This window comes from Geotrypetes seraphini, chromosome 3 (assembly GCF_902459505.1).
Source record: "Geotrypetes seraphini chromosome 3, aGeoSer1.1, whole genome shotgun sequence".
In the NCBI taxonomy this organism is placed as follows: Eukaryota; Metazoa; Chordata; class Amphibia; order Gymnophiona; family Dermophiidae; genus Geotrypetes; species Geotrypetes seraphini.
Genome location: NC_047086.1, coordinates 156,522,892 through 156,539,021, shown reverse-complemented (window position 1 = coordinate 156,539,021; position 16,130 = coordinate 156,522,892). Strand labels below are relative to the sequence as shown.

The 16,130-nt window shown below is 45.7% G+C and overlaps 1 protein-coding gene across 9 annotated transcripts in view; it reads right to left on the bottom strand.

Moving 5' to 3' along the window:
* Window positions 1-16,130, bottom strand: part of REPS1 (RALBP1 associated Eps domain containing 1) — a 234,711-nt gene that overhangs the window by 135,833 nt on the left and 82,748 nt on the right. For all 9 annotated transcript variants that reach the window (XM_033938631.1, XM_033938627.1, XM_033938628.1 and 6 more), the window contains exon 8: window positions 3,769-3,923. In XM_033938631.1, coding sequence (XP_033794522.1) covers window positions 3,769-3,923 — 155 coding nt within the window. The remainder of the gene's footprint in view (window positions 1-3,768; window positions 3,924-16,130) is intronic.

The following is a 16,130-nucleotide window of genomic DNA, read 5'->3' as shown; positions in this document are numbered from 1 at the left end:
TCTTTTTCAGTAGATAGGGATGGTATACTGAACCATAATACTCATCCATGCTTGCAAGCATACTGCAGATGATGTCACTCACAGCTTTTCAACACCTCCTCCTCCTCCAATTTGTACTAAAGCATGCGAGAGATCTACAGTAAAAGACAGGAGGAGGAACACCCCAAAAGCAAGGTTCTGATCTGCTCATATAAGTTTATAACAGTCAATAATGAAAACTGTATGTCAGAGGAAAACTAAACATTGCTACTAAACAGCAAAGGTCATTCAATAAAAACAACAGTTTGAACATTAATGAAGCTCAATCATCTCTTCAGCTTCTGTTTACAAACTGACTCTGAACCCATTGTCTGACTGGCAGAGAAGTCTTAGCTATGGAAAGTAATATAAAACTTAAGACAGAAACAGGCATATCAGAAATTTTTAGACAGGGGCTTCAGAATACCATCCCTATCTATTGGAAAAGATACCATCAAGATAAGAACCTACCGTATTTTTCACTCCATAAGATGCACTTTATCCACCTCCCAAAGGGGGGTGAAAAAGTGGATGTGTCTTATGGAGCGAAGACAATCCTCCCTCTTATTAGTACCTTTTTAAAACACTACCCGCTCGCCCTTTAAAACCACAGCCTGCCCGCCAGCCCTTCCTTTTAAAATACCCCCGCCCCACAGTACCTTTTTAAATGCCCCTTAAGCCTGGTGGCCCAGCGGTGTATGGGCCGGCAGGAGCTTGGCTTTCTGTGCTGCTGCCTGGGCTCGCCCCAATTTCTGAATGGCTGCATCAGTTCTCGCGGGCCACCAGGCTTAAGGGGCATTTAAAAAGGTATTGCGGGGAAGACTGCATGCAATCGCTGCTGCCCTAGTAAGGAGGAACACTGAGATGGGGACGAGCAGGTGGAGAGGAAAGAAAGAAAGGGACTGCATTGGAGGAGGGAAAGATGCCAGCATCGGGGGGGGGGGGGGGGGGGGGCAGGCCAGGAAGATATGTGTCCTTGAGGTGAGGTGAGGTGAGATGAGGGGAGAGGATGGGGAGAGATAAGACTTGAACTGCAAGGTAACGGCAGAATAGAAATCACTAATGTAATGTAACATAGAAGAGAGATGCTGGGTGAGAGGGATCACAGGGCCAAAGATGCAGACTGTCAATGGTAGACGCTAGGGAAAGGGTAGGAACAGTTGAACAGAGGCAATGCTGGAAAATGGAGGAGATTAGGACACTGTGGGACAATGCTGGAAAAGAGGCAGATGGGGACATGGAGATAGAATAGGGACAGAGAAGGAAGATGCTGGGTAGGACAAATAGGGATGCAGAAGGAACCAGGGAATATAAGACATGTCAGAGGGACAGGAGACCCTGCAGAAAAAGAAAAAAACAGAAAGACACAGTCAACGTAAATTACCAAAAAGCCCAAAACAACGTGTTCAAACAACAATTTTATTTTGCATTTATTAATTTAAATGTTAGCTTATGGAAATAAGCATCTCTGATTTTTTTTTTTTTTTTAAAAGGTACTGCAGGACAAGGGGTGTTTGTTTTAAAAGGAAGGAAGAGCGGGGGTGTTTTAAAAAGGTACTGGGAGGCAGGGTGGGCGGGGGTGTTTTAAAAAGGTACTGGGAAAAGGGGGGGCGGAAAAATCCCTCCTGTCCCAGCCTACCACTAGATCACCAGAGGTGGGGGGGGGCAGATTACATTTCAGGGCAGTGGGACAGGGTGCAGAGCCTGGCAGGGAGGGGGAACAGGGTGCAGAGCTTGGAAGGTAAGGGGGACAGGGTGCAGAGCCTGGCAGGGAAGGGGGGACAGGGTGCAAAGCCTGAGTGTGGGGTTGGGTGCAGAGCTTGTCAGGGAGTGAGGGAGGCTGCGTGCACAATTTGGTTCAGAATGTTTTTTGTTTCTTGTTTTCCTCCTCTAAATCTAGGGTGCATCTTATGGTCAGGTACATCTTATGGAGCAAAAAATACGGTAATCTCTTTTTCCAGTGAAATAGGGATGGTATGGTGAACCACAGGGATGTACCTAAGCAGACCCCAAAGACCAAGGTGGGAAAGATAAGCCAGCTCTCAGTACTGAGGATCCAAACACGAAATCCTCCTATGCTGCCACATCTACCCTATGGAATTTCGTGAATGTGAGAATGAAAGACCATGTTGCAGATCTACATATCTCCTCTGGAGATATCACCCACAATTCTGCCCAAGAGGAGGCTACTCCTGTTGTCGAATGTGCTTCTTTTGAAGCACACACAGCCTACCCCTCCCCACCACACACACAATTTTTTCTGCACAGTGTCACAGCCTTACTCACAGGCCATGTGCTGTGGAAATGGTGCTGCTGCTGCTGCCTGCTCCAGTTCCTCTCAGATGTAGCTGTTTTAAGAGAGGCCCTCTGCTTCCAGTCACTCAGCCACCTTGCTGAGATCTTCAGGTTGCCAATTGAACCTCCACGGACCGACCTTAACCCCCCGGACTGCCAAAAAGGGGGGGGGGGAGAAGATAAAACACAGTCGGCATCGTGAGTGCCCCAAAGTAACACTATTAGAGCATAAAAAGCTTGTGCTCCAGCCTCTTTCCAAGTCAAAGGAACGAGCAAATGCCAGGGGAAAGGACCCTGAGCCCCATGAATCTTTGGTAGGCTGGCTTTAAACAGGCCCCCGAAGGATACATCTGCCAGATGCAGACTTAAAACTTTGCTGTTCTCTACACAGGCAGAATAGACCTTTAACAAAAGGGATCTCTGACTTCACGAAAAAGCCGTTGAGTAAAAACCACAAAACTATCACAAAATAAAAAAGCACTAAACTGAGCACATTAGAAGACACCTTCATGCTCGCCTGCACAAAGAGAAACTTAAGAGTGCAGCAGACACTGGGGAGGAGGAGGAGGTGTTCAAAAGCTGTGAGTGACATCTGCAGTATGCTTGTGAGCATGGATTGAGTACCCTATGTTCAGCATACCATCCCTATTGCACTGGAAATATGATTTTGAACAGAGTGCCACATGAAAACACTGGGATGCTGTACCACAGACACTACAGGAAAGTGTTTCTATTATTGAAAAAAACGATCTGTATTTCAAGTCCTTAAACTGATCATACTTCTTATGAAGAACTGATTAAAACAAACTGGTGTAAACATGTCAGTTGGCAGCTTATGTTCAATGCTTCCTTGTTTTATGATTTCCTTTTATATTAATATTCAATTTGCTCTACACCCCTTTGTATGATTTTGAGTTTGATCACTGTAAAATATTTTATAATCTCATATTATAGAGACATTTAGCAGAAATTGTAAGCAGCCCCATACATGGTCTTACTTCAGAATCATAGCACTTGTTAAAGGGACTATATTTCCAAAAAGTACAAAACGAAAGATAAACTTTTCCTGTCTGGCATTTCAGATGCTGATAGTTTATATTTACAAAGATAATTCTTCCAAACGAATAACTTTTTAAAAAAATTATCTCTTGCATCAATTTATGATTGCATATGTTTTATTACCCTTAATCCCTACTGAACTAGAAAAGTAAAGAACTACAAAGCTTTTATGGAAAAATGCAGAGAAGCATGCTTCTTAATAATCCCATTAGTAATCAGGACAGAAACCTTCTATGTAATGGTTAGAAAATAAAATGAAGGGAACAGGGATCCTTTATTACTGTATGGTCTGACAATACTACAGCAGTCATATCTGATGGACAAATTAAGAAAACCCACGCAAAGAAAGGGCATTAATTGTACATTACAACCATCTCATATGCTTTATAATCTTACCTGCAGAATCATCCAAGTCTATTAGTTTGGGCATTAAGCTTTCAGGCAGTGTGTCAGGTAAATCATAACCATTTTTCCTAGCAACAACCAAATGAAAAGCAGCACAAAACTCATCCAATGTCAAAGCACCATCCTTATCAAAATCCGATAATTCCCTATAAAACAAAATTGTAACAGCGTATCATTTTATTTCATTGGGAAGGGAAGTAAGATCTTAACTCTGATTAAATACTGTATAAAATGTACAATTATTATAGATTAGAGCTTTTTAAAATTTTATTTTTCTATCAATTTAAATTTACAATCATTTCACTACTTCCATGATAGAGAAATCCCAACAAATGAAATAGTAATATACAAGGAAAAATAAATTTTTACAGTCCACAATTTGAGGAAAATAAGATCCAAGATAGAAGGCAACAGAATCATAATAAAAGAAAAACTTCTAAGAGCATACTACTCCACCTACTTATCTCAGCCCACCTTAACAGTAGAACCCATTCTCTAGGGACATTATACAGTTGCTTTAAGCTCCTCTTTATCTGAAATAATATCCATTAGCTGTTTAGGGTCAAAGAAATGATAAAGGCACCCCTTTTAAGAGAATCACACATTCACACGGAAATTTCAATACAAAATTGGCTCCCAAAGCAGTCAACCTTGGACTATAAGCCAAGAATGCCTGACACCGCTTCTGTGTTTCACAAGAAAGATCAGGAAATATATGTATGTTTGATCCCATACACTGATTTATATTGCGAATATACAAATGCAAAATATTATTACGTTACAGTTCCAAGGCAAAAGTAACAATAAAAATCAATCTCTGTGTTACTATCTCAAGTAAGGATTTAAGTAAACCAGTTAAATCTACAACTGAATCAGTTCTTCCCAAAGTCTCAATTCGTCCAGAAAATCTCCCAGGCACATACTGAGCTCTTACAATTGGAATCTTAAGAACTTCCTTAAAATAGCATCTCACCAAATCAACTGGAGATTATCAATGGAGACATGGGAACATTCAAAAAAGCAATGGTACTTACCGTAACAGTTGTTATCCAGGGACAGCAGGCAGCTATTCTCACTAGTGGGTGATGTCATCCGACAGAGCCCCGATACGGATATCTCACAAGCATGTCTTGCTTGAAGAAACTTAGAAGTTTCGAGATGCCCGCACCGCGCATGCGCCAGTGCCTTCCCGCCCGATGGTCCGGGCGTGTCTCCTCAGTTCAGGTAGCTAGCCGAGAAGCCAACCCAGGGGAGGTGGGTGGGACGTGAGAATAGCTGCCTGCTGTCCCTGGATAACAACTGTTACGGTAAGTAACATTGCTTTATCCCAGGACAAGCAGGCAGGTATTCTCACTAGTGGGTGACCTCCAAGCTAACCTCAATGGGATGGTGGGAGAGTTGGCAACTTAGGAGAATAAATTTTGTAACACTGTTTGGCCAAACTGTCCATCCTGTCTGGAGAAAGTATCCAGACAATAATGAGAGGTGAATGTATGAACCGAGGACCAAGTGGCAGCCTTACAAATCTCCTCAATCGGTGACGATCTGAGGAAGGCTACCGAGGCTGCCATTGCTCTGACCCTATGGGCTGTGACCTTATAGGGAAGGGATAATCCAGCCTGGGCATAGCAGAAAGAGATACAAGCCGCCATCCAGTTGGAGATGGTACGCTTCGATACAGGTCGTCCCAACTTGTTTGGATCAAAGGAGACGAAAAGTTGAGGAGCAGTTCTGTGTGGTTTGGTGCGATCCAGGTAGAAAGCCAAAGCACGTTTACAGTCCAGAGTGTGAAGAGTTGAATCTCCAGAATGAGAATGAGGCTTCGGAAAAAATACTGGAAGTACAATAGATTGGTTGAGATGAAATTCAGAGACCACCTTAGGCAGGAATTTCGGATGAGTGCGGAGGACAACTTTGTCATGATGGAACACTGTGAAAGGTGGATCCGCCACTAAGGCCTGAAGCTCACTGACCCTGCGAGCAGATGTGAGGGCCACCAGAAAAACCACTTTCCAGGTGAGAAACTTAAGTGGAGCCTTGTTGAGAGGCTCAAAAGGAGGTTTCATAAGCTGAGAAAGGACAACATTGAGATCCCAAACTACTGGAGGAGGTTTGAGAGGAGGATTGACATGGAAAAGTCCTTTCATAAATCTGGAAACCACAGGATGAGCAGAGAGAGGTTTCCCTTGCAGAGGCTGATGGAAAGCTGCAATAGCACTCAGGTGGACTCGGATAGACGTAGACTTGAGACCAGACTGAGACAGGTGTAGAAGATAGTCCAATACAGAGGATAGGGAGGCTCGCTGAGGCTCCTTGGAATTGGAAACACACCAGGAAGAAAATCTAGTCCATTTCTGGGAGTAGTATTGACAAGTAGCAGGCTTCCTGGAAGCCTCCAAGACATCCCTCACCGCCTGGGAAAACTGATGAGGAGTCACGTTGAGAGGAACCAAGCTGTCAGGTGGAGCGACCGCAGGTTGGGATGAAGCAGTGATCCTTGATGCTGAGTAAGTAGTGAAGGAAACACTGGAAGAAGAACCGGCTCCCTGCTGCTGAGTTGAAGTAGAAGGGAGAACCAAGGTTGCCTGGGCCACCGAGGAGCAATCAGGATCATGGTGGCCTGGTCGGATTTCAACTTGACCAGAGTCTTTTGAATGAGAGGAAATGGAGGGAACGCATACAGAAAGCGATTCCCCCAATCCAGCAGAAAAGCATCTGCCTCGAGGCGATGAGGAGTGTAGATCCTGGAGCAAAACAGAGGCAGCTTGAAGTTGTGGGGGCCCGCGAAGAGGTCTACCTGAGGCATCCCCCACTGTGCAAAGATCTGATGAAGGGGTGTGGAATGGAGAGTCCACTCGTGAGGCTGGAGTAGACAACTTAAGTTGTCCGCCAAGACATTGTCCTTCCCCTGAATGTAGACAGCTTTGAGGAAGGCGTTGTGGCGAACCGCCCAATCCCAGACTCTGAGAGCCTCCTGGCAGAGGGAGGCCGAGCCCGTGCCCCCCTGCTTGTTGACATAATACATGGCGACCTGGTTGTCTGTGCGAATAAGGACCACCATGTCGTGAAGCAGATGTTGAAAAGCCTGAAGGGCATAGAAGATAGCTCTGAGCTCCAGAAGATTGATTTGATGGAGCCGGTTCGCACTGGTCCAGAGCCCCTGAGTGCGAAGCCCATCCAGATGAGCCCCCCAGGCATAGGTCGAGGAATCGGTTGTGAGAACTTTCTGGTGGGGAGGAGTGTGAAATAGCAAACCTCTGGATAGATTCGAAGAGGTCATCCACTAAAGTAGAGACTGCCGAAGAGCAGGAGTGACCACGATGTGTCGAGTCAACGGGTCGGACACCTGGGTCCACTGAGAAGCCAGAGTCCACTGAGGAATTCTGAGGTGGAGCCTGGCAAAGGGTGTCACATGAACTGTAGAGGCCATGTTACCCAGGAGGACCATCATGTGTCTCGCTGAGATGGTCAGACGAGAAGACACAGACTGGCAGAGATGAAGAAGAGCATCCAGGCGCTGAGGAGGAAGGAATGCCCGAAGCTGAATGGTGTCCAGGACCGCCCCGATGAAGGGAAGAGACTGGGTAGGCTGCAGATGAGACTTGGGAAAGTTGATCTCGAAGCCCAAACTCTGCAGGAAGCAAATCGTAGCTAGGGTCGCCGAAATGACCTCTGGGGCTGAGGGGGCCTTGATGAGCCAGTCGTCGAGGTAGGGAAATACCTGAAGACCCCTGTTCCGGAGTGCAGCGGCCACCACCACCAGACACTTCGTGAAGACCCTGGGTGACGAGGACAGGCCGAATGGAAGCACTCGATACTGCAGATGTAGATGTCCCACCCGAAATCTGAGGAATTTGCGGGAGGCCGGGTGAATGGGAATGTGAGTGTAGGCCTCTTTGAGATCCAGAGAGCATAACCAGTCGTTCTGCTCGAGGAGGGGGTAGAGAGAAGCGAGGGTCAACATGCGAAACTTCTCCTTGACCAAAAACTTGTTGAGGACCCGAAGGTCCAGAATAGGTCGCAGGTCGCCCATCTTCTTCGGGACGAGGAAGTACCGGGAGTAAAAACCCCGGTTGTGCTGGTCCACAGCCCGAAGCCGGAGCAATGCCTGAGCCTCCTGAAGAAGAAGGGCGGCCTGCGTCAAGTTGGAAGGATACTCTCTTGGAGGGTGGTCCGGAGGGACCCGATGGAATTGAAGAGAGTATCCTTCTTTTACGATGGAAAGGACCCAGAGGTCGGAGGTAATAGCCTCCCATTGATGATAAAAATGGTGGAGGCGACCCCCGATGGGAAAAACAGGAGGATGCAGAACGAGGTCGGTTATGCTCCCTGGAACAGAGTCAAAACGGCTGAGTAGCCTTGGGTGCAGCCGGCGTCTGAGGCTTCTGCTGAGCCTTTTGGGGAGGCTGTCTCTTCGCCGGTTGCATCGCAGCAGGAGTCTGCCGTGGAGTGTAGCGCCGCTGATAGATCAAGGGCGGTCTAGAAGGTCGAGACTGCTGAGGCTTGGGCTTAGGCCGAAGGATAGATTGGAAAGACTTCTCATGGTCTGAAAGTTTCTTGGTGACAGTCTCGATGGACTCGTCGAACAGATCTGCACCCGCACAAGGCACATTGGCAAGCCTGTCCTGAAGGTTTGGATCCATGTCAATCGTTCGGAGCCATGCCAAGCAATGCATGGCCACGGAGCAGGCGGCAGCACGTGCCGAGAGTTCAAAGGCATCATACGACGACTGCATCAGCTGGAGACGCAGCTGGGAAAGCGAGGCTACCACCTCCTCGAACTCGAATCGAACCTGAGCGTCGATGAAGGGAGTAAACTTGCGGAGGACCGGCAAGAAGAATTCCAAATATGAAGAAAAAAGAAATTATAATTGAGAACTCGTGAAGCCATCATCGAGTTCTGGTAGATCCTTCTCCCGAACTTATCCATCGTTCTGCCCTCTCGACCCGGTGGCACAGAGGCATAGACCTGGGAGGGATGAGAACGCTTGAGGGAGGATTCGACCAGCAAGGATTGGTGTGAGAGTTGACCCCCCTCAAACCCCTTATGATGGACAATGCGATACCTGGCATCCAACTTGCTCGGGACCGCAGGAATCGAGTACGGAGTTTCAAAGCATCGCATAAATGTTTGATCCAGCAACTTATGGAGAGGAAGTCGCAGAGACTCTGCAGGAGGATGAGGCAAGTGCATGGTGTCGAGATACTCCTTTGAATACCGAGACCCAGTGTCCAAAGTAACATCCAAGTCATCTGCCATTTGTCGGAGAAAGGAAGAAAAGGACAACTGGTCTGCCAGCACCGGCCTCCGAGACGGGCTGGACGAGGTGGAAGCCTCAGGATCGAGAGACCTGGGAGCGGCAAGGAGAATAAGAGGTAGACGGTTCCTCGTACTCCGGCCCCTCCGGGGGCGACAAATCAGAGGAAGAGTACCCCAGACATGGCAGCTTCTTCTGTGGCGAAACCTCAGAATGGCGTGAGGAGTGCCGCGACGAGTGCCTGGATCGATGCCCCTCCCGGTGCCTGGAGGGAGAGCGAGAATGTCGGTGCTTCGCATGGTCCCTTGAAGCTTCCAGAGAAGGAATAGGACTGGAAGCAGTGGAGCGAAGGGGCGGGATTGAAGCCGCCTCACGCGATGCAGCCCAGGCTTGATATGGAGTGCGGAAGAATTCCTCCTGAGATCTACTATGCCCAGGGCTTCGATTATCACCCGGGGGAACAGCACCTTGTCGGCGCGGAGGCGTAATGGGCTCCAAGGGAAGCATATCGCTAAGGGAAGCCCGCCTCGAGGGACCGGCCGCCATTCGCCGCTCCTCCTCACCAAGCAGCGAGATCGAGCGGTGAGGAGGAGGGGGAGGGGGCGGTCCGTCCCCCTGGATCGGGAACGGGAGGTCACCCTGGATGGAGGCAATTAACCTAGGTCCCATAGTCTGCATGAGCTCGATAAACTGAGCTTCAAGCAGGGACCGAAGCGAAGCCGATATGGGGGGTTCCGCACCGAAAGTGGGTCCCCCAGCACGGTCTTCGTGCTCCTTCGTGGTCAAGTGCTTCTGCTTGGAAGCTTTCGGCACCTTAATGACCACAGGTGGAATAGTGGAAGGCAGTACCTGAGTCGAGGAGACGGGGACAGGCACCGGCGCCGAAACCGGAACAAACGAAGCCGGCTTCAGAAGGCCCGGAGTAGCGGGAGTAGCAGCTGGCTTCGCATGGACAGGTGAAGCGGTCGATGACGTCGAAGCCTGAGGTTCTTTAGCCGCTTCCATCTTAAACATCGACTCTCACAACAGACAGCGCCGCTTAAACGCCCGCGCTGTAAGAGTGGAACAAGGCCGGCACGATTTCGGGAAATGTTCTGGACCTAGACACTGCAGGCAGCGTCGATGCGGGTCCGTCAGCGAAATCGCGCGCTGGCATTTGCTACACTTTTTAAAACCGGTGATTGGCCGGGACATAGGCCGAAAAAGCTCCGCCGCAAGATCGAAGACGCGGGGCCTGAGCCATGTGGCCGACCCGGCCGGCTCGCTGGAAGAAAAAAAAAATTATTTTTTTTTTTTAAAAAAGAAATAAAACAAAGAAAACACACAATAAAGAGTAAAATAAACCCAAAATCGCGGCGATTAGAAGGCAAAAATGGGAATTCAGTCAGCGCAGAATTGAAGTAAAACTTCTCAGCTCCGCGGAAAGAAAAGAACTGAGGAGACACGCCCGGACCATCGGGCGGGAAGGCACTGGCGCATGCGTGGTGCGGGCATCTCGAAACTTCTAAGTTTCTTCAAGCAAGACATGCTTGTGAGCCGTCCGTATCGGGGCTCTGTCGGATGACATCACCCACTAGTGAGAATAGCTGCCTGCTGTCCCTGGATAACAACTGTTACGGTAAGTACCATTGCTTTTTTGAATGTTCCCATGTCTCCATTGATAATCTCCAGTTGATTTGGTGAGATGCTATTTTAAGGAAGTTCTTAAGATTCCAATTGTAAGAGCTCAGTATATTTCTTCTTAACTGGTTTTCCAAATATTCTATCTTCCTTTGAACCAAGTTCTTCTCTCTCAACAAAGCCACTCCAAGATTTTAAACTTCCCCAGCCTCTCTCTGTTCCAGAGAGACAGTTTTTTCAGAATGCTGAACTCATTTTTGGGACTGTGAAGCCACTTTCTCAAAAAATTTCATTAAACCCTACATTTTCTCCATAGATTTCAAAAAGGAGAAATTCAAGTTCTATATATCTTACCAAAGTACCTCTAAGGTTAGCACAGCAGGTTTCTTAATCCTCCCCACAACATAATATTCAGAGGAAATATTCCCTCCACTTTTGGGTCATTCCTTGTCAAGTGATGAAACTTTGTATGCTGAATCTTACATGACCCAAACAAACTCTGATAAAGTTTAAGATCCGCCAGTGGAATACTTGTAGAGCTATAGCTGTTTGTTTGATACCATATTACGTTCATGTACAGTATCCCTGCACAATTTTGGCAACATTGAGTTAGAGAGAGAATGGCACAGGGACAAATTTGTCCTTACAGGAACTCAATTATCCCATCCCCGCGAATTTTGTCGCTGTCCCATTCCTGTAAGCTCTGCCTTAACCGCACAAGCCTCAAACACTTATGATTTTAAAGTGTTTGAGGATTGTGCAGATGAGGACAGAGCTTGCAGGAATGGGGCAGGGACAGGAAAAGAACTCGCTGGGACAGGAAATGAGTTCCCACGGGGACGTAGAAAAATCTGTTCCCGTGTCATTCTCTACATTGAGACAAAATATTTCCTTGGCCATTGAAGCTAACCAAATGAAACTTTGCAATCTTATACAACTTTTTATGATCTATTCAATGGAACTAATGTGGATTTTCATTTTTTGAAACTGACATATGTTAAAAGCCTCAAAATGAGCAGAAAAAATGGACCAAGCTAAAAAATATCAAGGTTTAGCCTTCTGTGGCTCCTGTAATAACAAAACTATCCCCATAAAATGTTGTCTTATTTTATATGACTTACCCCCTCTTCTACGAAACCGCACTAGCGGTTTCTAGCACGGGGAGCCGTGCTGAATGGCCCGTGTTGCTCCCGACACTCATAGGAACTCAATGAGCGTCGGGAGCAGCGCAGGCCATTCAATGCAGCTCTCTGCGCTAAAAACCACTAGCGCGGTTTCGTAGAAGGGGGGTTAGTTCTCAAATGTATGATTTCAACTTATAAGCTAATCTCCTTACTTAGTAATTTCAATTTAAAGTCGTCGGTTTTTTTTTTTTTCAAAAAATGTCAAAAATTGGGTATTTTTAACCAGCTTTTACAAAAAAGAATATTCTGGAAACATTTTCAAACTAACTATTAGAAAGAGCAGATTCCCTGAAAAAGTTGGTTTTGCTTTTCAATGCATACAAACAGTGCCCGAAAATAATGGTCAAAAGTCATGGAAGTTTCCATACTAATGGCATACATTAAAATCGAAATATGGTCAGCTCTTCAAGTTATAAACTGTTTTGCATTTTTTATGAGGAAAATATTTGATTATGTTGGTCCATGGTGGCATTGCCACTACTAGTTCAAGAAATTTGAACCAGCAACCTCATTGTCGTAGAGGTCACACCTGAAAGCTGTGCAATATCAGCCACAGGTGTGTCTCTTAGTTCAGGTTCTCAAGCCTGCAGTTTTAATTTCTTCACTGAGGTTCCAAAGCCTTCTGTGGGTGTTGTCTGGTTCCTAAGCCAATGATTGGGCAGCTTAACCTAGGTTCCCAAGCTGAATTTATGCACCACATTTGACAAAATAGTTTCTGGAAACTGATATTGTCAACCAGATGATGTAAACAATGGAGCAGAGAGTACAGAAATAAGGTTTTGTTTTGGTACCCAGCAAATGTTTTGTCTTTCAGGCTAGTAAAATGAACTAGCAGGGTCATGTGGGTGCATAAACCTTATGTCATTTTCTTAAACTTATTCTTGAGCAATGTTGTCAATCCATCATTTGTTATCATAAATGCATGCAACATAATAACTAGGAAGCAGCTGTAATTTCCCAAGCATGGAATTATAGTGTCAATACTTTAAGTTTTGGTCACAAAGTAAGTAGTATCATTTGAACCTTACTCACACAATAGCATTTGAGTCAAGTGGCACAAATTGGTAATATTCTCTGGTTCCAGCTATTGTGCTGCTTTCTTTCCATCTTTCTTCCTGAAATTTTTTGATTTAATTAATTTCTTTTTGTGAATATGTATTTAATTCCATCTATATTTTTATCACAGAAATTGAATAGATCTTTTGATGTCAATATCTAATTTATTCAATAATATCTGAAGGCTAGCTCTGGCTGCCAGTGGAGATAAAGCACACTATACAAAACAAAAAAAGTGAATGAGTGCAAAATGTGATAAAGCACAAGATAATATCTGCTGCTGGATTAGCAGCTCAGGATTTTGGACAGTCAAGCCAAACCACAGAATGCACCTTGTATCAAGACTAGATTGACTTAATTGAAGAAATGAAGAAAAAAATTGCAGTATGATAATAGATCAAAAAAAGTTCTCTCTTCTCCATCAGTTACATCATCTGGTCGAAAATATCATAAATTCAATAAAATGTAATAAATGAATAATAAAGCAGTTAGAACTTTGGCTTGGGAAGATATCCACCTTAGGCTTGGGAACCTAAGTAAGCATCCCAATCATTGGCTTAGGAACCAGACAGACAGACACCCACTGAAGGCTTTGGAACCTCAGTGAAGAAACCAAAACTACAGGCTTGGGAATCTGTATTAAGAAACTCACCTGGTATTGCACAGCAATCAGGCATGGCCTCTACAGCGATGAGGTTGCTGGTTCAAATTTCTTGAACTAGTAGTGGCAATGCCACTATGGACCAACACAATCAAATATTTTCTTCATAAAAAATGCATAACTATTTATAACTTGAAGAGCTGATCATATTTTGATGTCAATGTATGCCATTGCTATGGAAACTTCCATGACCGTTGACTCTTATTTTCAGGCACTATTTGCTTGCATTGAAAAACAAAACCAACTTTTTCAGGGGAGTCTAAAATATTCACAATTTTTCGCATACTGACTCTTCCCCCCCAAATTACATCATGAGTAAAGTACTTGTACTGTATTGATAAAAAAGTCTGGCGCTTACCAGCTTTCACCCACAAAATCGCTAATTCCCAGCTTCCCAGCATGCACAGAGAAAAACGCTGCTTCCCAACATGCACAGAGAAAATCACTGCTTGACTGCTATCAGCCTGAAAATCACTGCTTTCTTCACTGATATTGCCTCTCCTTCAGGAACAGGTCAGGTCTCCCACCATTGTTTGTTATTTGTAATTTCAATAGTAATAACGGTGGTGTTATCCCCCCCCCCCCGAATAACATATAAAAGATTATTCATGGTTTTTCCATATTTGAAGCTATGTCCCGCCCCCAACCACTGCAAATACAGAGGGAAGAATGTAATTTGAAAATGTTTCCAGAATATTCTATTTTGTAAAAGCTGGTTAAAAATACAGCGGTACCTCGGAATCCGAACGCCCCAGAACTCGAACGTTTTGGAATCTGAATTTTTTTTTTAAGTAAATTTTGTCTTGGAATCCGAATGCTGCTTTGGAATCTGAACCCACGTTACTCAGCCCAAAGCTTCCCCTCTAACACAGCTTCCTGTTTCTGCCTGGGAGGAAAGCTTTTGGCTGAGCAATGGTTGCAGTTCCTGTATGCTCGGATCTTGCTGCCTCTGCCATGTGGGACCGATCTTGCTGCTTCTTCCAGGGGGACCCGATCTTCCAGCCTCAGACAGGTGGACCCGATCTTGCTGCCTCAGCCAGGGGGACCCGATCTTGCTGCCTCAGCCAGGGGGACCCGATCTTGCTGCCTCAGCCAGGGGGACCCGATCTTGCTGCCTCAGCCAAGAGGACCCAATCTTGCAGCCTTAGCCAAGAGGACCCAATCTTGCTGCCTCTGCCAAGAGGACCCAATCTTGCTGCCTCTGCCAAGAGGACCCAATCTTGCTGCCTCTGCCAAGAGGACCCAATCTTGCTGCCTCTGCCAAGAGGACTCGGTCTTGCTGTTTCTGCCACTGAGCCAATCTTGCTGCCTCTGCCAAGGGGACCTGGTCTTGCTGTTTCTGCCACTGAGTCAATCTTGCTACCTCTGCCAGGGGGACCTGGTCTTGCTGCCTCTGCCAGCGGGACCTGGTCTTGCTCTTTCTGCCACGTGGGTCCGATCTTGTAACTGCACAACCCTCAGGCCACCTATATTAGCCATGTGTCCAGCAGAAAATAAGAGGAAAGCTGTTAGAACTACAATTGAAGTTAAGAAAGAGCTTATTGTTAAGCATGAAAGCGGTACACGTATGGTTGATCTTGCTGCTATGTTTGGGATGCCTAAATCGACTGTGTGTACAATTTTGAAAAATAAAGAAGCTATCAAAGCAGTTAATGTGGACAAAGGGGTCACTACACTGACCTCTAGGAGATCAAAAAGCATGGAAGAGATGGAAAAACTGTTCTCTATTTGGATTAATGAAAGATAGCTTGCTGGTGATGTGATTTCAGAGACAATCACTTGTGAGAAAGCCAAAGTTCTTCATGAAGATCTAGTGAAAGGCCTGCCTGATCCTACTGATGAAAAGGAGGAGTTTAAAGCCAGTAGAGGGTGGTTCGAAAACTTTAAAAAAAGGACTGGGATCCATGGGAGGCAGCCAGTTCTAATGTTGAAGCAGCTGAAGAGTTTGTAAAGGAGTTTAAGGAATTTGTAATCAGTGAGGGCTATGTTTCGAACTAAGTGTTCAATTGTGACAAAACTGGCCTCTTTTGGAAAAAGATGCCCAGGCGAACATACATCTCAAAGGAAGAAAAGACTGTACCCGGCCATAAGCCAATGAAAGACCGCCTTACTCTTTTGGTGTGTTGTAATGCTAGTGGGGACTGCAAGATCAAACCTCTCCTTGTATACCATTCAGAAAACCCATGGGTCTTTAAGAAGAATAACATTATTACGAGAAAACTTAATATTATGTGGAGATCGAATGTGAAAGCATGGGTTACCAGGCAGTTCTTCACTGAGTGGCTACACGAGGAGTTTGCTCTTCGTGTAAAGGTTTATCTGCCGGAGAAAAACCTCTCGATCAAGGCTCTCCTTGTCCTCGACAATGCTCCTGCACATCCACCAGGGCTGGAAGATAATTTGGTGGGTGAATATAGCTTCATCAAGATCAAATTTTTGCCCCCCCAATACCACTCCTCTTATACAGCCAATGGCTTAGCAGGTGATCTCAAACTTCAAAAAATTGTACACCAAGGCTATGTTCCAGAGATGTTTTGAAGTTACAAATGAAACAGAATTGACTCTGCGAGAGTT